At 41.2% G+C, this 26,184-nt stretch overlaps 1 protein-coding gene across 1 annotated transcript in view; it reads right to left on the bottom strand.

Annotated features, from left to right (window-relative positions):
• Positions 1-26,184, bottom strand: part of LOC141084511 (collagen alpha-4(VI) chain-like) — a 376,083-nt gene that overhangs the window by 90,352 nt on the left and 259,547 nt on the right. Inside the window, exons 31-36 of the mRNA XM_073569263.1 lie at positions 24,755-24,817; positions 24,354-24,416; positions 24,226-24,261; positions 18,031-18,067; positions 17,935-17,946; positions 17,357-17,850 (exon numbers count right to left, since the gene is read on the bottom strand). Of these exons, the coding sequence (XP_073425364.1) occupies positions 17,357-17,850; positions 17,935-17,946; positions 18,031-18,067; positions 24,226-24,261; positions 24,354-24,416; positions 24,755-24,817 (705 nt within the window). The remainder of the gene's footprint in view (positions 1-17,356; positions 17,851-17,934; positions 17,947-18,030; positions 18,068-24,225; positions 24,262-24,353; positions 24,417-24,754; positions 24,818-26,184) is intronic.

Here is a 26,184-nt window from a genome sequence, read left to right as displayed (position 1 = left end):
TTGTTCAGTTCTTAGAAACTGAGGCAAGTACGGAGACTCCCATCTTATTTTTTTACAAAGAAAAACCCAGCAGGTACAGTGGAGGAGGATGGATGGATATGACCCATCAGTATGCTTTCATTTACATAGTTTGTCATGGTGATACGTTCAGGGTCAGGCAATTTGTAAGCATTAGGCACAAGATTAATAGTGCAATCATAGGGACGATGGGGCGGCATTATATTGGCCCCTTTTTCAAAAACACATCTCCAAAGTCTTTCAGGTACTCCGGCAGACTCTCCTGACTAACAGAGCATATTTGTACCGAACTTTGACATCTCTTATGACAATTAGGACTCCACTTAATAATTTCCTTCTGACACCAATCAATAACAGAATTGTGAATAAGCAGCCATGGAAGTCACAGTACCAACCCAGCAGGTAAATTATCCAAAATAAAACAGGAGATGGATTCAGAGTGAAGTGCTCCCACATAGACCGTGAATTCCACTGTTACCCGTTTGATTCAATTGTGAAGTAACTGTTTTGTCAATGGCAAAAATTTGAAAGGGTCTTTCCCAACTAACTTTCCCTAATCCTAGCAATCACGCAGACCTAGGCATTACCCAAGGACTTGCTGGCTTGATGACGAGTTGGACAGTCTTTTAGAAAATGTCCAGGAAGACCACAGTAGAGTCATAGATGGTTTCCTTTCCACAGCACGAGAATTTGCAATTCCAACCTCCATCAGCTCTACTTCAGGTAAATGATATGCACATAGAGAATATAAAAGGCACACTGCTGCTCACCACATCTCTCATGAATTCTACAGTCAATTTGTATGGCCTGGGTCATGAACTCCACCAAAGAACAAGGGGGAACATGAGCTAGAGCATCCTTAAGAGCTTCAGAAAGGCCCCTATGATATTGGCACCTGAGGGTCGCATCATTTCACTATACCTCAGTAGACCATTGCCAGAAATTCGGTACTATAGCCCTCAGCAACCGAGGTCACAGGGTAAAATATAACTTACAGCTCTCACTGAACACCCTAAACAGATTTTTATCTCCTGAAAATTTTTCAGTAAGGGCCACTACTGGTTTGGAAGAGACCACCTGCACGTCTGAGAGTACAGACATTGCAACCACAACCGGCATCGGAGAGCTGTAGGGAGTTTTTATCAAACTAGATACGTGACCCTACAATAAGGATTGCTTAAATTCAGAATTCCTGTATTCTTTTGCCAGATTCTGAATAATTTGCATCAGATTTGCAACCTGATCACAAAACATGTGAACTTGACCATACTAATGAAAAAGAAAAAATGTAATGGTCGATTGCAAAGGAACGCTGAGTCATGTCTCACTGACAATCCATGAGGCGAGGAAGTCAAGGTGTCAAGGTGTTCAAGGTCAAATGCCAGAAGAGTATGTCAAAAACAAAAGGGATAAGACAAACGAACAGTCAAAATGGCAAATCTGAGGTCTGGCAAGAAGGATCAGAATATCAGAACACAGAGCAAACACACCACTGAGCTAGGCTACAACTGGAAATGGTTTGACCATTGCCAGCCAGCTACCGTAATTAGCCAAGTAATCACCCTGAACAGGGGACACCTGAAGGAATCCCAGCAGGTCACTGACCTAGTAGGGCACCGGAGCTGTCACAGTGTCCTTAGGACACTGTGAGAGGTGGAATCATGACAGCTCCAACATACTTATTGCAAGAATGGGGCTTCTGAACTTTAGATTGAGCCATGAATCCCAGTTGGCTGTTCCAGTAACTGCTTATAGATTATAATGCAGAACAATATAACACTTTCTCCCTTTTTCTTCTCTTTTATGGCTGGATACTGCTAGACTTGAAGGCACAGAAGACATAAGACTTCCATTCTCCTGGTAAGTAAGATCCCAGTTGTCTGACCCCACCTATTAGGCATTAATAACATATTTTATGAATACTTAAGGCTGATTGGTTTATAGAATAAATGTATACAATAATACCAGTTGCCACATAATGAAACACTGATTATTTTCCTACTGTAAGCCAATGGTGATTTGCTTTTAAATATACTTAAATATATAAGTCATTAATACTGATGCTGCTCTACTGTTTGCTACTATGTAGCCACCGTAATTGGGACTATAAAGAACACAAAGCTTTCAATACATTAAAACTATTCCTCATTCTTAATGAAGATAACATTGGGGTGCACACCACTAAATGAATTAGTCACACCTTACAACTGCCATTCACCTAAACTAGAAACATTATTCCAATTAGGGGCTGCCATATATTTCCGGCATAATTTGCATCATTAAGGTGAAATAAATTTTGATGCACTTGCCATTAGAGCTTTGCTGCACCCTTCCTCACCCAGCTCTGCTCACTCTTGTGATGCTGGCCAGAACTGGGGTAGAAATGTTAAAAACTGCAACGTTTTTTGCGTGATTCCAAGTTGCATAAAAATTTTGAGAAACAGTTCAAGGTGTTTTATGTTCTTTTATAAACACCTTTGTGAATTGGGTCTGATGTCTTGAGGTAGATATAAGTCTACACGTCCATGATGGGCTTTTGTTGAGTTTTTGATGTTGCAACGTTTTGGAGAATAAAGTAGATTTGCAGAAGATCTACTTTTTACATTTGAATTTCTCAAGAACTGAATCTCAGTGGAAAAGTGAATTAGTAATTCAGGCACACAATTTACACTACGTTCTGATTTATGTTGCTGTCCAATTTTATTCTGCAGAGAAATTCTTAAGAATAAAATCTCGTTCTAAAGAGGTAGCGTGTTTCACTCCTGGCTACAGTGAACTAACAACAGTGCCGCATCTAATTATTTGCAAATCTTCTACTAGCCATGAAGTCAGTGCATTCTTGTCTCCAGATGTCCAGAACAAAGATTTTGTTTTAGTGAATATTACAGTATCTGTATTTATCTGTAGGTCAGTTACAATGTAATTGTTTTTTGTCCAGAGTTGCTAAGCAAGGGACCATTTAATTTGGTTTAAGTTTCCTGAACTAATTTTTCTCCAAAGTTTTGGTATATATAGTATATAGTATTGGTAGTAGAGGAATTTTTTTGCTTAGAACAGTGCTTCTCAAACTGTGAGACGAGGTGGTTCTGACAGAAGTTATTGTATTGACTAATTAATTGACTAATTATTGTGATTTTTTTAAAATATATATAGTCCTCTAGGTTCAGGAGGCAAAATTTAATATAATCAGATTTTGAGTCATGATCAGTGTTGTTTCCCTGGCATTAAGGTACTGTCACACTTAGCGATGCACCAGCGATCCCGACCAGCGATATGACGCGGTCAGGATCGCTGGTGCATCGCTAAGTGGTCGCTAGTGAGCTGCCACACGGGCAGATCTCACCAGCGACATAGCAGGGGTCGGTGGTCGCTACTTATCTGTCAGACGAGGCGATCCTGACGTCCTCCCGCCTGCGTCCACGTGTCGCTTGTCGCCACAGCAGGAAGCTGACAACGAGAAACGGTCCAGGACGTTCTCGCGCGATCAGCGATAACCAGCGGGGGAGCGGTCGGAGGTAAGTATCACACATAGCGATATAGCTAGCAATATCGCTATAACGTCACATAAACCAGTGACGTTATAGCGATATTGCTAGCGATATCGCTTAGTGTGATAGGCCCTTTACCGTGTTCAATCTGATAAGGCCCCATTAAAGAAAGATATTGGGAAGCCATGGGTTAGAAAACTTTCTTTTAATTGCTCTATCAGAGAATTAGTAGAAATATGTTATCAGTTCCCTATTAGCTTAAGTATGGCTACAAAGAGCATGACTTTTTCTGGAGAGCTCACGAGGACTAGACATTACACAGACAACCACTTGTTTCAGTAGGAACTGTGTAATAACCTCATTTTCTCAACAATTGTGCTGCAGAAAAATTAAACACTTTCTGCTGGACTCCACCAAAGCTAATAACTAGCGTTTGATCATCCTATTAGAGGACCCTTCTAAAAAAAAGAAATATTCTAAAGTGAGAAACTCTTTTATCCCTATTGAAATGAGCTTATTGCCTTATATGGTACCAGATAATTTAAATTGTTATTCTCAAGTTTTTAAATTGCTTTAGTTAGACAGCACGAAAATGAGCAAGTTTGTAATTGACTTTGCATTTTCTATCTACTTTTATTCTTCTGCTGCGAGAGCTTTGATCTTACATGGTGTACAGCTTTTTCCTTGGAGATCGACAACCGGAGCTTGGCCAACTAAATTGCAAGAGAAGAGTTAATTCCTAAGATCTTAGTCAGTATTCTCTAGACAAGTGATTTCTATACAGCAGCTAGCTTCTCACATTCGCCCTCCCTCTCAGCTCCTGTCCAAGTTGCTCTAATAAGTCCTGCATAATCACAATCCACGCCCAACAATATTTGCATATTCCAGAGCAGTTATATTAATCATGGCTCTCACTTTCCTAAGTCACATGCTTGTTCAAACGCCTATCTCTATATGTAAATATAGTGATAACTATGTACACTTCAGAAAAATAACAATAGCATGACAGTTTCAGTTGGAAACTGACAGAGTGGTGCCCCCCCAGCAATTAGTAAGTAAGAAGACTAAAGAGCTGTAAGCTACACACGAGACAATTTGAAAATTCCCCTTTAAAAATAACTGAAGATTGACAGAGCAAGCAAATGCCTTCTGCATAAATGGAAAAGACATAGGAGCTGAGGCAGATCCATACAGAGCAGGTGCAGTTAGCCTATTAAAGTCCCCCATGTCTGGCATGTTTATATACCAGTGATGGCGAACCTATGGCACGCGTGCCAGACAGGGCACACAGAGCCCTCTCAGCTGGCATGCGGCCATGGCCTCGCCTCACTGTTCAGAGCTGCAGCTTCCTCACACACATTGAGCCTCTCAATGTGTGAAAGGAAGTGACAGGAAGGAAGGACGCTGCTGGGGCGCGAAGACCGCGGAGAGGAGTGTGGCCGCTGGTGTGTGTGTGTATGTGTGTGTGGCCGCTGGTGTGTGTGCATGTGTGTGTGGCTGCTGGTGTGTGTGTGTATGGCCACTGGTGTGTGCGTATGTGTGTGTGGCCGCTGGTGTGTGTGTGGCCGCTGGTGTTTGTGTGTGTGTGTCGTGAATGTGGCCCTGTGTGTGTGGAGAGGGTCAGTGATGGCAGTGATGGGGAGAGGGACAATGATGGGAGTGATGGGGAGAGGGCCAGTGATGGGGATAGGGCCAATGATGGCAGTGATGGGGAGAGAGACAATGATGGCGGTGATGGGGAGAGGGACAATGATGGGAGTGATGGGGAGAGGGACAATGATGGCAGTGATGGGGAGAGGGACAATGATGGGAGTGATGGGGACAGGGCCAGTGATGGCGGTGATGGGGAGAGGGCTAATGATGGGAGTGATGGGGAGAGGGCCAGTGATGGCGGTGATGGGGAGAGGGACAATGATGGGAGTGATGGGGACAGGGCCAGTGATGGGAGTGATGGGGACAGGGCCAGTGATGGGGAGAGGGACAAATGATGGCTGTGATGGGAGTGATGGGGAGAGGGACAATGATGGGAGTGATGGGGAAAGGGAAATGATGGGGAGGAGGAAATGATGGAGGTGGTGGAATGGGCAATTTCTACAAGAAGGGGATCATGATGGGGCATACTTCTGCATGAAGGGGATCATGATGGGGCATATTTCTGCATGAAGGGGATCATGATGGGGCATATTTCTACATGAAGGGGATCATGATGGGGCATATTTCTGCATGAAGGGGATCATGATGGGGCATATTACTACAAGAAGGAGATCAGGATGGGAACATAACTACTGGCTCTGGGACAATTCTAAGGCCTGTTTCACACTTAAGTTTTTTTCCATCAGTCAAGATTCGCCGTTTTCCTAAAAAAAACAGATCCACCATTTTGTTTGGCGGATCTGTTTTTTTCCCCATTGACTTGCATTACTGGCGGATCTTGACGGATGGCCATCCGTCGGATCCTTTTTTTGCAGATCCGCCAATTTTTTTTCGTCCGCCGACTTGCCTGGATGGAGATTGTAACGTTTTTTTAGCTGAAGGATCCGCATTTTTGTACTGCGCATGCCAGGAGGAATGATCTCAGGCGGAAATTTAACCCTGAAATCACTTCTGGCGAACGGTAAAAAAAATTCTCTCTCTCTCTCTCTCGCTCTCTCGTCCCCAGACTGCGGTTCCTTTAAAATTCTTCAGCCAACGGATCCGTCAAAAAAACCGGTCCGCTGGCATCCGTTAACTTCAGTTACCAACGGTTCCGCTTTCCGCCATTTTGGCGGATTTTAACTGACAAGAAAAAACTGAAGTCTGAAACAGGCCTAATTGGGCAGGTGGTGAGCATAGTAATTAAAAGATAAAGTGTGTACCTGTTACTAGTTTGGCGGCTGTTAGCAATCTCAGCACCTTGACCGCCAGCGATATATACTGTATAATGTCAAATATGGAGCCGCAGCAAATATTTAGACTTTTTCAGATCACGGTGAAGCCTCCTAACCTGTCATTCTTGCCAGGTGCTCTCCGCAAGCCAGCCAGCTTCCCAAGCCAGCAATCTCCATGCCAAGATTCAGAAGTCAGCAGCAGCCAGATACAGTAAGTGTTATCACTTTTGTGTGACTGTGGCTAAAGATTAGAGATATTCACACTGTGAAATGTAGCAGTGGATTTCAGCGTGGAATCTGCTTGCATTCCATGCTTAAATCTATCTATCTATTATTCTGCGTTTGTTTTCCCATAAATATCAATTCAATTGCTGTGTCTGGAAAGGGCAGTGTGAGTGGCTCAATTTCAGTGTGTGATAAGCACGCATGAGCTTGAAGCCCCCCTGCTGAACAGAAGAGAAGACTGCAAGGGTAAGTTTAAAATCAATGAATTGTTGACATATTAGAATTGATCATCAGGGTTTAGGGACGGCAGCTGTGGACTCTCCTATGCAGCGCTGCTGAGTAGTTCTCATTCACTTTGAATGAGGGCAGAGCTGCAGTACCTTGAGACTGCCACTACACATTTTTCATCATCCAAAATTGCCCTGGTGACACTTCGTCATAAATAATTGGGTTTTAGGTTGCAGTTTGGGCACTCGGTCTCAGAAAGGTTCGCCATCACTGTTATATACTAATGAAGATCAACCTATTGACGATATAAGAAAATTGGGAATTTCACAAATGGAAGCAATATTGCAGTCTTGCGGTGTATTGTGTCTCCTTGTATTTTAGTCTTTCTGGTAGACTAATAAACTTTATAAAAACAAATACATGTATTTTAAAAAAACACACACATACACCGAATTCCAAATTATTATCCAAATTTGATTTAATTATCTTACAGATTTAAGTTTTTGTTTTTCAAATAAAATCATGGATGGCATTTGTGTCTCAGGGCTCTTTGGACCACTGAAGTCAATCTCAAACACCTGTGATAAATACGTAGTAACAGCAATGGTGCTGCCGCCCTAATTAATATGTAGATGGCTAAAATACTTACCTATAATACTAATATTAGACAAAGGATAAAATCACAACATCAAACTAGCCCCTCTGTGTCCTCACAGAAAAATGAGCTATTTGAAATACGAATAGACACCTCCAATGCAATTGGTGCAACAGATAAAGCATTGGTATTTAATGCCATCCATCGGCAGTTCTCTTGTAGTGTTGTGGAAACATTTCCTTGTTTGCAGTCTAGTTTTGGATAAGTCCTTGAAGAATAAAATTGAGTTGTATGGTGCTGGAAGTTTCCTTAAATCTCTAGTCACAGGTAGCAATTTAATTTCTATCTTGAGAGGTTTACAGTGTATAATGCCTATCAGAGTATCTTTAGACAGAAAGTTTAGTTTTGGAATTTTTCAAACGTTAATCACTAATTGTTCTCCAGATATTTCTGGGACAAGTTGGATTGCCATTTCTGCAGCTAAGGCCTGTTTCACACTTCAGTTTTTCACAATCAGTCAAGATCCGCCGATTTGACAAAAAAACGGATCCGACATTTTTATTGGCGGATCCGTTTTTTTCCCCATTGACTTTCATTATGGGCGGATCTTGACTGATGATCGTCCGTTGTGTCCGTATTTGTGCGGATCCGCCAAAATTTTGTTGTCCGCTGAGATCACCGAACGGACCATGCAACGTTTTTTTGCTGTCCGGATCCGCATTTTCCCCTTTTAACCCTGATTCACGTCTCTCTCTCTCTCTCCCTCTCTCTTTACCTGCCTCCTCCATTTCTCGCTCGATCTCCAGCCCCATTTCTCACACCACCCAATCCTCGCATCGCGTGATCTCTTCCCTCATCCTCTGTCATCGTGCAATCCTCGCATCGCGCGATCTCCTCCCTCATCCTCTGTCATCGTGCGATCGCTACTCACCCGCATCCATATGATTGCTCACCGCAGATGCCCGCTGTCTTCAGGATACCACTACATCCACCGGTATTACTTTTTGGTTTTCTTCTTCTTTTTTCCCAGGCGCGGTTCCTTTAAATTTTTACCATCGGCGGATCCGTACATCCGCCGATCCACTGTCCCCCATTTCTGTCAGTCCGCCTGCGGATCCGTTTTCCGCTATTTTGGCGGATTTAGACTGACAGAAAAAACTGAAGTGTGAAACTAAGCAGTTTAAAAGTTTGTGCCTTTTGCAATCCTCAGAATTAGCTATTTGTATCTTTAACGAAGATACCTCTTTGTTTAATTACTTAAAGGAATATAACATGACATCTTGAATTTGTTGCACAGTTGTAATAGCCTTGCTCGTTTTGTCATTTAGTTAGTATGTTTGATTTCAGACAATATTATTTTAATTTGAGGTACAGTGTTCTGTTGGATTGAAGATTTCAGATAATTCACACTTTTCTTTACATATATTTCTGAAGCTGGAATATTCTCTTTAGGGCTAATGTTCAGTTCAGATTCCTCACAAACAGAAGATGTTACTTATTTACTTTTTCAGTGAGTTGTTATAAAGAACCTATCAGCAGGATTTTGCTAAGTAACCTACAGACAGTGTCAGATTGACAGTGTTAAACTGATTAAAATGATACCTGGAGTGAAGAAATCCATCTTGTGGTTCTTGTGTAATCAGTGTAAGAAGTTTTCAGTTAATAATATGCTTGTGCTCCAGGGCCAGACTGTAGGCAGAGTCTTATCTTCCTGCTCTAAGCCAGAGAAACCAAGAAAATACCTGCCCATCAGAACGAACAGGCAGTGTATTCATCAGTGTTATGCAAGGAGCTGCTTTTTTATGCAAAGCTCCTTTTGATTGAAGTTTGTCAGTTTTCGATGACATCCTCTCAGTTGCTGGATTCTTTTTCATTTTGCCATTTTTGAAGTGGCAGATTGCTTCTACATGTAGGGGAAAAATGCCTTCTTGCTTGTCTGATGTTGTCGTATTCAAGATGCTCGCCTGCTTCCCAGGCCATTCCTTTCAAGAATAGTTCTTCTTAGCTGAGGTTGAGCTGTCCCTTTGGGTTTTCTGACCCACAGGGACAGCGGGGATGGACATTGCAGCTTCAGTTTGTCCTCCTGTACTGTCCATTGCCAGCATCTGTATACCGTGGCGCTGGGCGGTACCCTTTGGCGTGGTATTCGTCTCTTACACCCTGGGGGATCCTGGCTGGGCATGTGGACTTGTGGTGTGAGGGCTCCACACCCGTGCAGATGTTGAACAGAACAATGAGGGGGATAACTGTTTACAAGTAATTTTAACTGAACAGGAACTTGGGAATATATATCAGAAATAGTCTATTGAATGTCTATTGAATGTTTCCTTTAACACTCGTAGCATTTGTGAACACAGTTTCCTTCCTTTTCTTCTCTATTGTCCTTTATCTTCCCCTTTCCACTTCATTCCTCCTACTGATCCTCTCTTTCCACTATTTCTCACTGCTTTGTCACAACCCAGCTTTAATATTACAGTCCTGCTTAACAAGAGTCATTTACTTGCCCCATGCCTTCTTTCCCTTAAGGGTGTCAATATGGCTTGTGCAACTGACCCTGTGGGACTGCCGCCCCGGGATACTTTACTGATCTCACGTATTCAGACCTGTTACTGTCATGCTGCAGCACTGCAGGTAGCTGCAGAGAAGTGCAAAATCCACTAGATGGCAGCAGAGTGGAGAATGAACAGAAGTGTTGCACAGAGCAGAACTACAGAACTGCAGAGAGGCTACCACCAGGTGGCAGTAGAATAGTCAGCAAGCCAGGTCGGTACCAGAGAGTAGCGAAGTACAAAGGGTAATGACAAACACAGAGTCAGAGGAGCACAAATAGGTCACTGCTGGTCAGTAGAAGAGGTATCAGACAGAAGACAGAATCAGGTCAGAGCCAAAGCCGAGTCAAGTACTTCAAACACACAAGGACACTCAGAGATGAGACAGGCAGGAAAGGAGAACACAGACACAAGCAAAGTCAGCTAAATGCAGCAGAGTAAACCAGGGGTTCTCCAGAGTCAGCTACACACGCCGTAGACAGAAAAATGATAATTACTTACCGGTAATTTAATTTTCCAGGTCCATGACAGCACCATACATGAGAGATGGTATCCATCCCCAGGAACAGGAAACCTACAGCAGAGATAAAAGAAGGGGTGGCACCTCTCCCACTCAGTGTGTTTCAGAGTATGCAAGGTAACCGCCTTATTAGTCCACATATGTATATTACATTTACTTTTAACGAAACCTTATATACAGATTTCCCCTTTTTTTGTGCATCACACAACCATCACCAAGATAGGGCGGGAATTAATACTGTGCTGTCATGGATCTGGAAAATCAAATTACCAGTAAGTAATTATCATTTTTTCCCTTCCCCATGACAGCACTGTAAATGAGAGGAAAAAATAGAAGAGACTCATAGGGTGGAACGACAGCAGTTAGCACCTTTCTCCCAAAGGCAAGATTTGAAAGTCCTAGATCTAGCCTATAATGACGGAAGAAAGTGGAGGGTGAAGACCATACAGCTGTTCTGCAAATCTGTTCTACAGTTGTATTCGCCCTTTCAGCCCAGGATGTGGCGATGGGCCTTGTAGAGTGAGCCGTTACACCCAGTGGGGGAACTTGTCCTGATTAAGAATATGAAAGTGAAATAGCCATACGAAGCCACCATGCAATAGTTGATTTTGAGGCCTTTTTTCCTGTTTGCCCCCTGGAAGGAGGCAAAGAAGGCTGATGACTGTCGCCAAGGTTTTGTTAATTCTAGATAATGAAGTAGGCAACGTCTGACATCTAAACAATGGAAGATTTGCTCTCCCTGGGATTTTGAGTTGGCACAAAAGGATGGCAAGATTATTTTCTGGTCCCTGTGAAATTTTGAATTGACCTTCGGAAGGAAGGCCGGGTCAGTTTTTAGAATTACTCTGTCATCCAGAAAAGTAGTATATGGGGGTTTATCGAGATTGCTTGCAGCTTGCAAATATGTCGAGCAGACGTCAGGGCAACCAGGAGAACTGTCTTTAGCGCCAAGGTCTTTACTGAAATAGAAGTAAGAGGCTTGAAAGGAGGAGAAGTCAGGGCATTTACAACTAAATTTAGATCCCAGGGAGCTACCTTAGGCAGTGATTTCAAGGGTCTGGTCGCAAAGGAGGCCCGAATGAATCTTTGAACCCAAGGGTGATCACCGAGTTTTTGATCAAACAACGCACCCAGGGCAGAAACTTGCACTTTTAGGGTGCTAGTAGATAATCTTCTTTCTAGCCCATTCTGGAGAAAGTCTAAAACTTCAGTTATTGGGACTTCCTGGTTTGTATTGGATAAACGTCGTCACGAAAATTCCAGGAATTTTTCCCAGACTTTTTGATATTTGTCCGATGTGACCTTCTTTCTGCTAGAGAGCACAGTGGCAACTAAAGGTTCTGAGAAACTCTTTGCTAGTAGGAGTCCCCTCTCAAGTTCCCAGCAGTAAGATGGAGTCTATGAACCTGAGGATGTACCACTGGACCCTGGTGCAGGAGATTTCGGATGTCCGGAAGGATCCATGGGTCAGAGATGGACATGCATCTGAGCCACGTAAACCATACCCTCTTTGGCCAGAAGGGTGCAACGTGAATTATTCATGTCTTGTCTTCCTGAATTTTCTTCAGGACTATCGGGATCAGCGGAAATGGGGGAAATGCATAAGCTAGTTGAAACTTCCAACGGTGCAGTAGCGCATCCACTTCCTCCGGGTTTTCCCTTGGATTTAGGGAGTAGAAGAATCTGTTTACCTTTCGATTTTCTTTTGTGGAAAACAGATCTACTTCTGGTGTCCCCCAGATGGCACAAATTTCTGGTGTCCCCCAGATGGAATTGTTGCTGTCAGGATACTCAGAAGGGACATTGCCCCTCTTACTGAAATGGACTGACCCGGTTGTACCTGTTCTATCTTCTGTAGGATGGTCAGAACTTTCCTCTCTGGAAGGACACAATCTTGCCTGACCGAATTTAGCTGAGTCCCGAGGAATTCCTGCATCTGAGCTGGAACTAGCTTTGATTTTTTCAAATTTATCATCCAGCCCAGTCTGGTCAGAATATCCAGTACTCTCGGGACTGCCCTTACACAGTCCTCCCTGCTGTCTGCCACAACGAGAAAGTCATCTAAGTAGGGTACCAGTAGTATGTCTTCGTTTCTCACGAAGGATGCTATTTCGGAAATTATCTTTGTGAAAATCTGAGGGCTACCGACATCCCAAAGGGGAGACATTGGTATTGTAAATGCGGGGGAACCTCGCCAATATCTACCACCAACCTTAGGTACTGCTGATGTTCCCCGCAAATTGGTACATGGTAGTAAGCGTCTGTCAGATCTATCACTGCCATGTAACAGCCTGGATAAAGTAGCCTTACTGCTGACTCTAGAGTTTCCATCTAGAATTTCTGTACCCAGATATAGCGATTCAGTGCTTTCAAATTGAAGATTGTTCTCAGTGAACCGTCCGGTTTCAGCGTGAGGAGCAAGGTGCTGTAGAATCCCTTCCCTATTTCTTGGTCTGGTACTTCTATCAGCATTTCCTTCTGTATGACGAGACAACCTTCCTTCTCTAGTGTGGCTTGATATATGTTGGCCACATGAGTCGTTATCATTCGCTGAGGTGGAAGGTTGATGAAATTTAGCCTTAGAACCTCGGATAGTAGGTTGGTTATCCACAGTGAGGCTGTTAATGCTGACCACTGATTGGCGAAAAACCGAAGTCTTCCCCCCACAGGAAATTTGGCCTCATTGGTGCTTGGGATCTGGTTTAGAGGAAGGTTTACTGAAGAGGAACCCTCTGTCTTTTCTCTCTTTTCTGGACTTGCCTCGCATGGACCTGTCATCTGAACAACCTCGACCCCCTCTATTCCCTGACCCATGAAAGGGCAGCTGAGAGTCACCCCAATGACGTCTAGAGAAGGGGGGTGGTGGGAGCATTTTTTCTTGTCCGCTGCTTTCTCCAAGATCTCTTCCAAGGCTTTCCCAAACATGTATTGTTCTTCACAAGGGACCACACAGAGCTTAACTTTTGATTGGAAGTCTGCAGCCCAGTTTTTTAACCATAGTGCCCTGAGTCAACTGCGGCATCAGCTAGAAATCCTGCTGCTTTTTGTAATGAAGGTATTGCGTCCAGTAGTCTTTCTCTTGGACATTTGTCCTTTATTTGCTCACTTAACTCCTCCAACCACTTGATCATAGCATGATCTGTACAAGTGGCAGCTACCCCAGGTTTAAACGACCGTGTCGATGCTTCCTATGCTGACTTTAGGAAGTCGTCTGCTTTTTTATTGAGGGGATCTTTCAGAGCACCCATGTCCTCAAATGGAAGAGCTATTCCCATAGAGATACTAGCAATAGCAGCATCCAGCCTAGGAGCTTTCTCCCACTTCTCACAGATTTTTTCATCAAATGGGTATTTGCGTTTTAGGGTCTGCGGAACCAACATTTTCTTGTTCATTTTTTTGCAGTCTCTCTTAATCAAATTTGACAGGTTATCATGAAAGGGAAAGACCGTACACTTTTTCCCCTCCAGGTTACTAAAAATGGAATCTTGGATCGATCGCCGTTCTCTAGGTGTTTCAACCCATATAGTGGACCTGACAAGTTTAAGTAACTTCCCGATATCCTCGGTTAAAAAACAAGGGTGGCCATATTCCTCATCTGAAGACTCTAAATCTGAGTCATCAGAGGGAGCTAATTCCCTAGGTTCATCCTCAGAATCTATATCAGGGGTTTGGATGTCTGTAGGAGGAGGGGGGTTCCCGGGACTAAGTGCAGTATGCTGCTTCATTTGTTCCTTTACTGTGGTTTTTACCTCATCCCTAATAATAGACGTTATGCTCTGAAGTAAGGATAGCGATTCCTCAGCCACGGTTTTGTTGATACATGAACGACAAATCCGTTTTACATACGTTCTAGGGAGGGCTTTGTCACAAAGTGCACATACTCTTTTTCTGTTCAGATGTGGCTTTTTTTTCCCTAAAAGAAACATGACACAGAAAAACATCATTACCAATATGTTCACCTTGCAAAGGCACTCATCCACCAGAGTCCTGAGGTACCACAGTAGCCTGTGGGTTTGTCTCCTCTATCAGTACAAGAGGTTCTGTTACAGGGTCCGCCATGCTTGCTAAGAAGCTGCTGCCGCTGCATCGACTGCACACCGCCCCTTTATATATATTCTGGTGGGAGCAGTGCGCGCGCCTCTGAAGCAACTTCCCCGGAAGTGATCAGCACACCGCATCCCCTGGCGTGTGACGTCAAATCCGGTGCGACCCGGAAGTCATACCATCAACTTGGAGTCAGCGTCATGATGGACACGCCCCACCTCCGGCCCAGCCTCCGGACAGGAGTGGCTGCCGGGGAGTCCTGATAAGGCACGTGACATGGCAGCTCACTAGAAGCTGGGATGACAGGCGCACGCCACCGCGTCCAACTGCCATCCACACCGTGGATCTTGGTCTCCGGACCAGCTATCATCAGAGGGGGATCCATCCGGAGGTATGACGTGACTTGCCGCAGGCATCCGTCCTTCAGGAACAGGAAACCAAACTGAGTGGGAGAGGTGTCGCCCCCTTCTTTTATTTCTGCTGTAGGTTTCCTGTTCCTGGGGGTGGATACCATCTCTCATGTACGGTGCTGTCATGGGGAAGGGAAAAATATAATTGACACTGCCTGCAGGATGCATCGCAGAGAAATAGCAGACATGAAACCAGAACGAGGCAGAAAAAAGTCACCCCTGACATGACCAGACCGGGAAAAGGAGAGACAGGAAAAACCTGGTCTGGATCATGGCAGTTACCTTCAAATGTCATAAACTCCTTGTGACTATAGACCTGTCTCCGGTAGATCACTCTGTCTCTTAGTCACTTCTGCTCTGGATTTCACTATCTCTCTCCTCTCACTTTAAGGACACCCCAAAATGAGGCACTGCTCACAATGGACCTTAGGTCCTTTCTCTGTGCACTCTGGGCTCTTCCTGATCCTCTAATAGGAAATTGTTACTTTCCTTTCAAAGTATCCCCTCCCATTCTGGGTTAGTCCCAAACATTAACTCTACTGTCCCTGGTGACGTCAATTCTGGTGTTTAACCTCAGCGCTTTGCAACTGACCTTGTGTAGTTTCAATTGGGGTAATTGTTTTTGGGATTAGTAATGGAGAAGTGTCGGTCAGACAACTTCATTACTAACCTAGTAGTAAAAATAATCAAACACAAGCAAAACAAATTTTTATTTGAATAAAGACTCCCCACACTAGCCCTCATTCACCCATTTATTAACAAAATTATCCCACTAAGTAATTCCCAGTCATCTTCTTGGTCTCCTGTGCCTCTGGATACCAGTAAAGCTACCGTTATACATAGGCGCTGACTGATAAATACTTTCATCCGTGTCTCCTGATCTCACTGCTATTAGCGAGAACAGGAGGTGCTTATGACAGTAGTAGTCATTAGCCGGCACCTGACCGGCGGTAACCTTGTCACAGCCGTTCACAGCTGCTGGTTTACACACTGTCCCCTGTGTGACAGCGTAGGAATCTGCAGTGTTCCTCAATACACAGTGGCTGTTACAGGCGGTGACTTCAGTAAGGGTTTGAGATCAAGTTCGGGTACCGATCTAGTAAAGTTCGGTCAAACCAGACATAGCAGAACATCCACAGGTCTTTCCATCCCTAGTCCTGAAGCTTTCCAATAGGTGTTGGTATCGAAGGAAGGCCACTCACAAGTTCTTTTTTCACTTATTAGATCAAACACTAAAGAGCACAATAATATTCCAATTTTTTTGTACTCAAAGACACATCTGTTATAGAAATTACCATCAAGAAAAACAAACATGTTTTACGTCTCATAAAATATGACCTTTATTGAAATTAATAAAATAAATAGCATAAATATAAGAACACAGTAATCCTATGGAGGACAACATGATGTGCTTTACTCTTACTGTTGGTTGGTACCCATGTTGTAAATGTTTTGTTTCTCGCAAACTCTAGGTTTAAACTGACCCATACTCTTCAATTAAGATATGTTTAACCATAATGGCAGAGAAATAAAAAGGTGAAAGCAAGTACTTACACTGCCAAGAGCTAGTGTGACATATGGTCATGTATGTCCCCACAGAGGTTTCTCCTTGTGGAGACAAATCAGATCTCATACTTTGCCCTGATGAGGGGCAAAATTCCAAAACACTGTGCCTGCAAATTGAGATTCTGGTTTGGCTTTTATCCTAAATTATATGGCAAGGCTCTTTGAATGGTGGATATTGATGTATAGGATTGCTACTTCCAATAGGTGGCGCTAGAGTTCTAGTCCTCTTCCTCTCTGAAGAAACAGTTACACGTAGCTGAGAATGCACAGCCAATTCCTGATACATGCTCCCGACGGATGAAGTAGCAAATAATATCAAGTGTCTGGTTCACATTCAATCACCACTGAAGTGAGTTTTTTTGTTTTGTTTTTTTATTTTAGCGCCTTATTGGTACCACTAATGTAAGATCTCTACCCCTAGTTATATACTTAACAGCAGCTGTCTTCTTCTGTTCTTAGCATCACAACTTCAGTCTTCTGCAGTTTGTGACTTGCCACATCGCTCCAATTTTTGCTGAGCAAGCCAGAGATCACTTCCCGATCCAAGTATATGAGAGCCAGAACAAGCCTAGAATTACGCTCTCATAGACTTACATTGAGAGCTTGTGGCCGTTACCTCTGACTTCCCGGCAGTCAGAAGTTGCGGTCATAAGATGGAGGATCAGAACCAGAGCAGTGCTGGGATTACCTAAAGACATCGGCTAGTAAGTATGAGACTAGGGGCAGGGAATTCATATTATGCTGGAGTGGTGCTTCAACAATATTTTATAATGTTGCGTGACTACAGCATTGCATTATGGGTGTATTTGGCATTTAAAACAAATATGAAAAAAGTCATTAACTCACCTCAAAAGCCTTCTTGACATTGGGGACATCATTGAAGGCAATAACTGCTGGTACAATATTGTGTGCACTTAGTTCCAACACTGCTGTACTAATTGAAGTAGCATCTTGGGATCGTCCATTGGCAAAGAAGACTGCAACTTTTCTCATGAGAACTCCATGTCGGATGCGCTTGAAGATATTCCTGGCCACAAATCTCATTGCTTCTCCAATATTCCTTTCAGTAGTTGTCCTTTCCGGTGAAAGGGCCTGGATTGCTTCCAGGAGCAAGCTTTTTTTCTTGTACTCAGAGAAACTAATAAGATGTTTAATATGATTGGTGTATGAGACTACAGCAACACGCGCCCCTTTGGGGCAATTACTTTCACTAATTTCCATTTTTTTGACAAGGGAGATGATGATGTCCTTCATTCTCTGAAAGACTGCTGCTGGAACATCTTGAGATGTATCAAGAGCAAACACTATTTCACTTGGATAGACTGGACATGTAAAAGGACCTTAAATGAAACGAATGGGAAAATGTTTTTCCTTTTAAAAATAGATTTTGAAAGTGAATATAATTTAAATTTCTATCATTTTACCTGTGTAGCAAGCTGTAAGAAAGAAAAAAAGGGAATCTTAAGTAGTTGTTTCATGGTTAGCGTTATGCAGTGCATAAGGATTCTCAATTTACTTACGGCAATTTTCTCTGGTAAAATTTACAAGCTCACAAGTCTGAAAAGAAAGATTACAGTAAGCAAATATTATTCATTGTGTGCAATGCATCTTTCTATTACGTCATTTTCTCTCTTGCAAGTAAACGGAAAGTATCTTATATCAGTCAGTAACAGTGATACGAACAGCACCGATGTGGAGAACGAGGTCTCCTAATTCTCCTGGTGAAGTGGCCATTAGTGAACGCATTCAAGTGGAGAATGAATGAAGATGAAGAAAAGTAAATATAGAGAAGAGAACCACACATGTGCTGCAATCTCCACATTCATTTCTCAAAAGGAAGCTGTGGCCAAGGGCTGCCACACCCGTCGGATATGGGATTTCGCCTTCTCCATATATTTTAGGTGCTGGTCCCAAAGTTTAGACCTGCATGTTAAAACATTTTAACATACTGTATAAAGTGGATATGAAATCAATGTTCAATGTGTAGATAACACAATGTGTTTTTTTAAGATAAATCCTTAACCAGTTGAATATTTAGCCTTGTTTCTGACCAGGCACATTTTCGGGTTTTTTTGTACATGCTTTTTAAAGAATTGTAACATTTGTTCTCGTTCAGATATTCAAGTAATTTTTGTGTCTTTTTTTCGTGGTACATGGGGCTTCATTTTTATATCACTGTCATACCCCTTTTTTTCTTGCTGATATCAGGCAATATTAGTTTAAAAATAAAGGGAAACAAATGTCTGTTTTTCCCATTTTTATGAGCTCAAAGGACCACTAAAGTACATTTAAATATTTGTTCCATATTTTTCTCTATTTAATTTGTTCCCCAATTGTTTTGTTATTTTGGAACAACATTTTTCTTTTCACTGGTGGGGCTAGTAACTGCTGTTTGGATTGACATTGACATTTTTATGTATTTATTTTATTTATTTTTACCTGCTATTTTTTATTCATTTTGTTTTTCATTTACTGTGCGCATTGTGTCCCCTATAAAGTCATAAGGTATTTCAACATTTAAAGCGAATCTGTCACCAGGTTTGACCGATATGAGATAAGACCACCAACACAACCTGCAAGACAATAAAAAGACCTTTTGTTATACAGCCTAACTGGCATTGCGCTCCTGAACAGGCTTACTTCTTTACCCTCAATAAGGCAGAGTAAAGTACTAGAAATAGTGAAAAGGCCAGCTCACCGGTAAACACTTGCAGGAGCTCCGTGCAGACCAACGTCATGAAACAGAAGAAAAAGAGAGAATTCGCTCCAGCTGCATAAAAGTCTTCTTTTATTGAATGTGAATCAGTTAACACATGATAAAATTCTCCATATAATCACACCAGACTCATGTAACGCAGAGGCTACGCGTTTCGACCTTTAAGGTCTTTGTCAAAGCCATACCAAGTCTTTAGTGCAACTAGGCTATAAATACAAGACTGGCCAATAGGAAACATGCAATACATCACATGACACCTAGTTCAGGTCCTGCATATACAAAATATCACATATGACAATACATAATTAAAAACATTAATCGTAATGCAGCATCAAGTCATGTCTTTTATTCAGACCGATTGGGTGTCTCGTGTTTAAATGATAAATCCAAAATGCTTCTCGGGTGAGAAGCCGCCGCTTCATATCTCCTCCCTGAGAATTGCTATACTTTTGAAGATGAAACCGCAGTTCCCTTAATGCTACATCATGAAAAATACATGTGTACAACGAGATGACATCACATGTGAGCCATATATAATTAGAAAACCAGGTATTTTTGGAAAAAATACCCAAAATTTGTTTTGAGTCCCTAAAATACCCTGGAGTTCGCTGTACCAGGGGTTGAAGGAGCAAATCTACCCACTGGCATAGATGTTCATTAATAGATCTAATGCCCGACACTATCAGACGCATTGGAGGAATGCCATCCGATTTGTGTATCTTAGGGACTCCATAAATAATTGGAAGAACGGGATTTTTTATTTCCAAAAAATCAGCCTGAGCAGATGTCAATATTCCGAGACTGAGACCTTCTTTAATGATGGCACTACTTTTTTCGCTGATTTCTTTTGAAGGATTATATTTTAATTTTTTATATGTAGTGTTATCTGATAGCAGTTCCATCATTTTCAGGTAATAATCTGATGAATTTAACACTACAACCATTCCACCCTTGTCAGACATTTTTATGACCAGATCAGAATTTTCTATTAATTGCTTTAATGTAATACGTTGCTTAGATGATAAATTTCTATTGGATTTATTGGACAGTTTGGTCTGGCCATAAAGAGTGTGTAATTCTTTTTCTACCATCTCCTGAAACCGATCCATACAAATAGATCTTGTTTGTATAGGATAAAAATATGGATTTTTTGTTGCAAAGGTATAAGATTGGTTACATTCATCTTTATCTTGTGATGTAGGAAATTCTATATCCTGCAAATTAATTAGTGCTAGCTGTTCTGCAAAATTCATATTGATGTATTCATTACAAATATCATTTGATTTGTTGCATTGTGAATGGGATGCAGCGGCATCCATAACATTATCTGTGAAAAAAATGCTTTTTCACTGTTAGATTACGCATAAATTTATTTACATCTAAAATAGAAGAGAAAAGGTCAAAGTCCTGGTCAGAAACAAAATTGAGACCTAGAGACAAAATTTGTATCTGTTCTTCTGTCAGACATACCGATGATAACTTTAAAACATTTTTAGAATTCTCCGTGGATACTATAGTTTCCTCCTGCGAGTGATCACTCCTGGGCCTCCTGCAGTGCTTTCTGCCCCCCCGCCTATGGCGTTTTTTGACCGTCGATATTCTCTTTGTGACGGACCAGGAGCACTTTCACTAGTGGATACATTCGAGGCATTTGAGAGATGATCTGAGGAGTCCATATCCGACGACGTAAAGGATACATGCATTTTAGGAGATCTTTTATGATTCCTGCGTCTACCGTGAGCATGGCTATTTTTAAGAATAGATTTCGGAGCTCTGTTCATCCAATTACCCCACTCATAGGTTTTATTGGTGGCATAATCATTTAGATCTCTGGCAAATTTTCTCCTTTTGCGTTCCATAATTTCATCTTCTAATGCCAAAACTTTCTGATTCACAAATATAATATCCAATTCACGTACAAATGTGATCCAAAAAATATTTCTTTCTTGGATCTGGATTTAACAGGCATTGTAGGGGATATTATTTTAACAAAAAAGCACCACAAACCATTAAGTGGGAATACTATCCTACATGCAAATAGTTGCCACAATTAACAAACAATTAAATCCATTCCAGTTGGAGAGTATACTCGTATTAAACGAAACTGTAGTTCTAATGATGCCCTTATGACTGAATTTGAGCACGTCACAATCAAATTAAAAAGTAGGAAGTATCCTAATTGGACACTTAAAAGAGCACAGCAAATAGTACACACAAAAAATCGAGAAGATTTAATTATGCCATTCAATAGGAAAAAAGAAAACCAAGATATAGCAAATAAACCCTACATTTGTTTTCAATATAGTCCACAATTCTCTGGCATTAAAAAAATCATATACAAATATTTACCCATTTTATATGAAGATGAAAAATTGGCACAAATTTTGATGGCAGGTGTAAATGTAGTGTCCCGTAGGGCACCTTCCTTAGGCAATAGATTATCACCTAGCTTATATACATCTAGTAAAAAATCCAGAGACAATTGGTTAAATAACAAGGGCTTTTATAAATGCGGTGCTACTTGCTGCAAAATGTGCAAGCATGTTCAGATATCCAAAGAATTTAATAATAGTGACAACACTTTAAAATTCAAAATCAATAACTACATTAATTGTAACTTAAAAAATATAGTGTACAAAATCAATTGTGAGGCTTGCAATTTGTCTTATGTCGGTTGTACAACCAGACGATTAAAAATACGTATAAGAGAGCACCTATATGACATCACAAATACCACTAATTTTGGAAGAAATATATCAGCGGCATCTAGACATTTCATAGAGTGTCACGCTAGAAGTACGGCTCATTTTAAAATACAAGCAATAGAACGGGTTAATTTGTCATCTCGGGGAGGAGATATGAAGCGGCGGCTTCTCACCCGAGAAGCATTTTGGATTTATCATCTAAACACGAGACACCCAATCGGTCTGAATAAAAGACATGACTTGATGTTGCATTACTATTAATGTTTTTAATTATGTATTGTCATATGTGATATTTTGTATATGCAGGACCTGAACTAGGTGTCATGTGATGTATTGCATGTTTCCTATTGGCCAGTCTTGTATTTATAGCCTAGTTGCACTAAAGTCTGGGTATGGCTTTGACAAAGACCTTATAGGTCGAAATGCATAGCCTCTGCGTTACACGAGTCTGGTGTGATTATATGGAGAATTTTATCATGTGTTAACTGATTCACATTCAATAAAAGAAGACTTTTATGCAGCTGGAGCGAATTCCCTCTTTCTCTTCAGAGTACAGTACTGCAGTGTGCAGGTGCCAAGAAAGGTCAAAGCCTCGATGCATGCGCACTGCAGTACTTTACTGTGACCTAGTCAGGGAAGAGAAATACACCTGTGCAAGAGCGCGATGTCAGGGACACTGTGTGAATGATGTACGGATGCGTCATCCATGAGAAGCAAGAAGGAAGATGGCATCGCAAGAAGAAGGGAGGCGCCAAACCAAGACCAGCGACACTCCTCGCACCGGACCGCACCCCAGGTCTTTTTCTTGTCTTGCAGGTTGGCTTGGGGGCTTATATACAGCATTATAGAATGGTGTATATCAGCCCAGAAAGGTGTTGGCCGTATCTCATATGGGTCAAACCTGGTGACTTCCCTTTCAATCTTTTTTTATCTTGGCTGCATAAGAGTACTGTCTGGAACTCCTTTCACCAATCAGATCCTGCTCCCTTCCATATACACAACTACCATATGATTGCTGTGTATGGAAGAAGAGCCATGCTGAATTTGTGTACTCAACACTTCCTTAGAACTGTATACAGCTATAAAGAAAACTCGATGAATGCATGTGCATATTAAATATATTTTTAGCGCCTTTCCACTATGGAAACACACTAAGGAGATGATATATGCAGCCTTTATCTGTGGATTTTCCGCATCTCATTCAACTCTATAGGGAAAATCTACCAATAAAATGTACTTTTAAAAACCAACACAATAAATTAACTCGTTGCAGATTTTAAAAACACAAGCAGCATTATAAAATAGAACAGTGAGCATGAGATTAATATAAACCTGATACACTTTGCTGAAACCTTAATATACTGTATTTTTGAGTGCAAAATAGTGAAAAAACACATCCAATACTTAATGTGGGAATTTAGTCTTATCTCTCTGTGGTCACCGCTAGAAAAATAAATTGACCTAATGTTTAATGCATAGTACTGCAAAAACAAAAATACAAATAAATGCAGCTAAAATTTCCAAAAAAAAATATATATATATATATTTCTTAAATATTAAGTTTAAAGAAAAACTTTTTGTTGAAGTATTTCTTTAAAAAAGCTTATTAGCAGCTTCGATAACTTAATATAGTTGGTAATAATTACAATAATATAGGTTGAGGTTAACTAGAGATTGGCTGGTGATTCCGAGATTCATTCCTGTTACCATATTTGTTGCTGTTACTTAGTTGAGTCCCTAAAATGAGGAAAACTGGCTTCTGTCTCATGGCCATTTTGCCTTGCCCTGAATGTTCATTACAGAAGAATAGAATGAATTAGATGGATTTATGTCTCTTTAAATGACATACTCAATCTTTTCTATTTATGACATATAATTACTTTAATTAGGTCCTCATCAGTGCATGATTTTTTATCTAGGCACAATTATCTTACAAGTGGGGCCATAGAAGGAGGCAGGGACCATTGCTGCATTCTGATGATTGCTAAATTTCTAGGGGTAAGACCACTGCCAAGAACAGGATATCATTTATACTTTTATGTCATAAAGATTTGACATAAACTCTTGTGTGTACACAACATGTAATAAGCATATGAGAATATGCAAAGTACCAGTAGGCTTTCAAATGTATAGCAAGAAGGTGCATTACCATAATTGACTGATTAATTACGTGTAGTCTCTTAACAATTCTTTGTAGTTAGAAACTTCAATTGCAGTCTAAAACAATGTCACTATGAGATGGTGCAAGTACTGTAGAATTGAACTGAAAATTAAAATAATAGTAAGTTGCATACTGTGAATGATACTGATCCTTGTGGTCCTTTTAATCCCTAAAAAACAGAGAACATAAAACATTACGTTCATGTTATATCCGATTAACACTTGCGTCCTATATGGTTGGCTTTATAAACACTCTATTTACCCTTGCACCAGGAGGTCCTCTCTCTCCAGGGTCTCCATAAGCTCCAGGGAAGCCAGCGTTACCCTAAAATGGCCATAAAGTGCAATGAAGACCAACATAACTCAGGTAAATGTTATATAAAAATCAAGTGATAACTCAATAGTAAAACATGTGGAAAAATAAAAAAAAAATTGTGAGCTACAGAAAAAAAGAATAAAATAGCTCAGTGTTTTACTGTACTATTCATTGTACAACTAATATAATAATAAGAGCATACAGACAGATTCTGTCAGTGAAAAAAAGTCATCAGCATTGTTCCATTGAATAACATTGGTTCAAATGCTCTCCCAGAAACAATCTGAAAGCACTTATTTGAATTATACAGTGATGTGAGCAAGCACTAATAATGAAAATATCCTCACCCTCCTGCCTCTCACTCCTTTAGGACCAGGATTTCCAGGTTTACCACGATCACCATCATCTCCCTACATACAACAAATGAGAACGGTTGTCAGTTGTATACAAAAATTTTACAGTCAAATATAGTGCTACATGATGAACAAAATAGGAAGCAAGCCAATGAGTGCTGTAAAAAGTATATTAATGTTTCTCAGCCTATTGCTCCTTAGTTAAAAAAAAACTTATCAAAGTATCCCCGAAGGTTTGATTATACATTGTGCTGGATGTAAAATTACTGCAGAATGTCTGAGTAGCCCCAATAGAACAACTAATTACTCATTTAATACACATGGCATACTTCTAATTGTTTTAGAATTTGGCAACAAATATACTCCCATCAAAATTACTGTCAGAGTTAATGTGGATTTAATGGGGTTATTTAATCAGCGGCAACCATTTTAATATAGGCACAACTGTGGTGAGCATCAAGTTTGACGGGGGGGGGGCAACCCCTACCCCAGAGAATGTAAATCCTAGCTTTCTTCATATGAAAATATTACACACAGACGTACTTTCCACATTGATCTCACAGCCAGCAACTACTGTGAGATCAGAGTGGGGCAGAGCTATGTATCAAAACCACTGAATCTGCAGCTTTCATCCAACAGCACTGTTAGGCCACATTTACCCTTTTATTTGGTCAGTATTTTACCAAATAAGTATTTTGGAAGCCAAAACTAGGAATGGGTAAAAAATGCAAAAGTGGTGCACATATTTCTATTATACTTTACATTTGATTGTTCCACTCCTGGTTTTGGCTTACAAATACTGATGTGAAATACTAACCAAATACTGAACGTGTGGATGTGGCCTAAGCACAACACTCAGAGGAGGAAACTACTATCATGTTCTCCAAAAGAGAAAATTCTGATATCAATGCTGTGATTGGTGCTGTGTCATTGCCTAGTATGCAGCAGCTGCCTGTATCTCCTCCCTCTTCTGCTGCTTATGTTATTAAGAAGACTCCCGTGTGCTCTGAAGACTGTGAGGAGTAGCAGCTTGCATTCTTAAATATTATTTTATGCAAAATTGATCTGTGTAATAGAATAGTCGATCTATATGTATCAATTTTGGTGGATGGGGAATTGTTATATATGCTGTGTGTGGGGGAAGGGGCATTTATCTATATACTGCATGCTATATGTGGGGAGGGAGATTTGGTTATATATGCTATGAGTGGGGGAGGGGCCTTGTCTATATACTGTTTGCTATATGTAGAAGAGGGGGACTTTGATATATGCTATATGTCAGGAAAACCGCACTGCACTTGCTCACTGAGCCAGTGCGCATGTCCTGAGTACAAAAACAGTGCTCAAAGATACCTGTGGAGCGGGCAGCAGCAGTGACGATGCATGCTCCAGGACCTGAAGCATGTGACTGCTCTGGGCATGGC

Source organism: Dendrobates tinctorius, unplaced genomic scaffold (assembly GCF_039654945.1).
Source record: "Dendrobates tinctorius isolate UK_male_01 unplaced genomic scaffold, ASM3965494v1 ptg000005l, whole genome shotgun sequence".
NCBI classification, from domain to species: Eukaryota; Metazoa; Chordata; class Amphibia; order Anura; family Dendrobatidae; genus Dendrobates; species Dendrobates tinctorius.
This window is presented reverse-complemented; position numbering and strand designations above follow the sequence as displayed.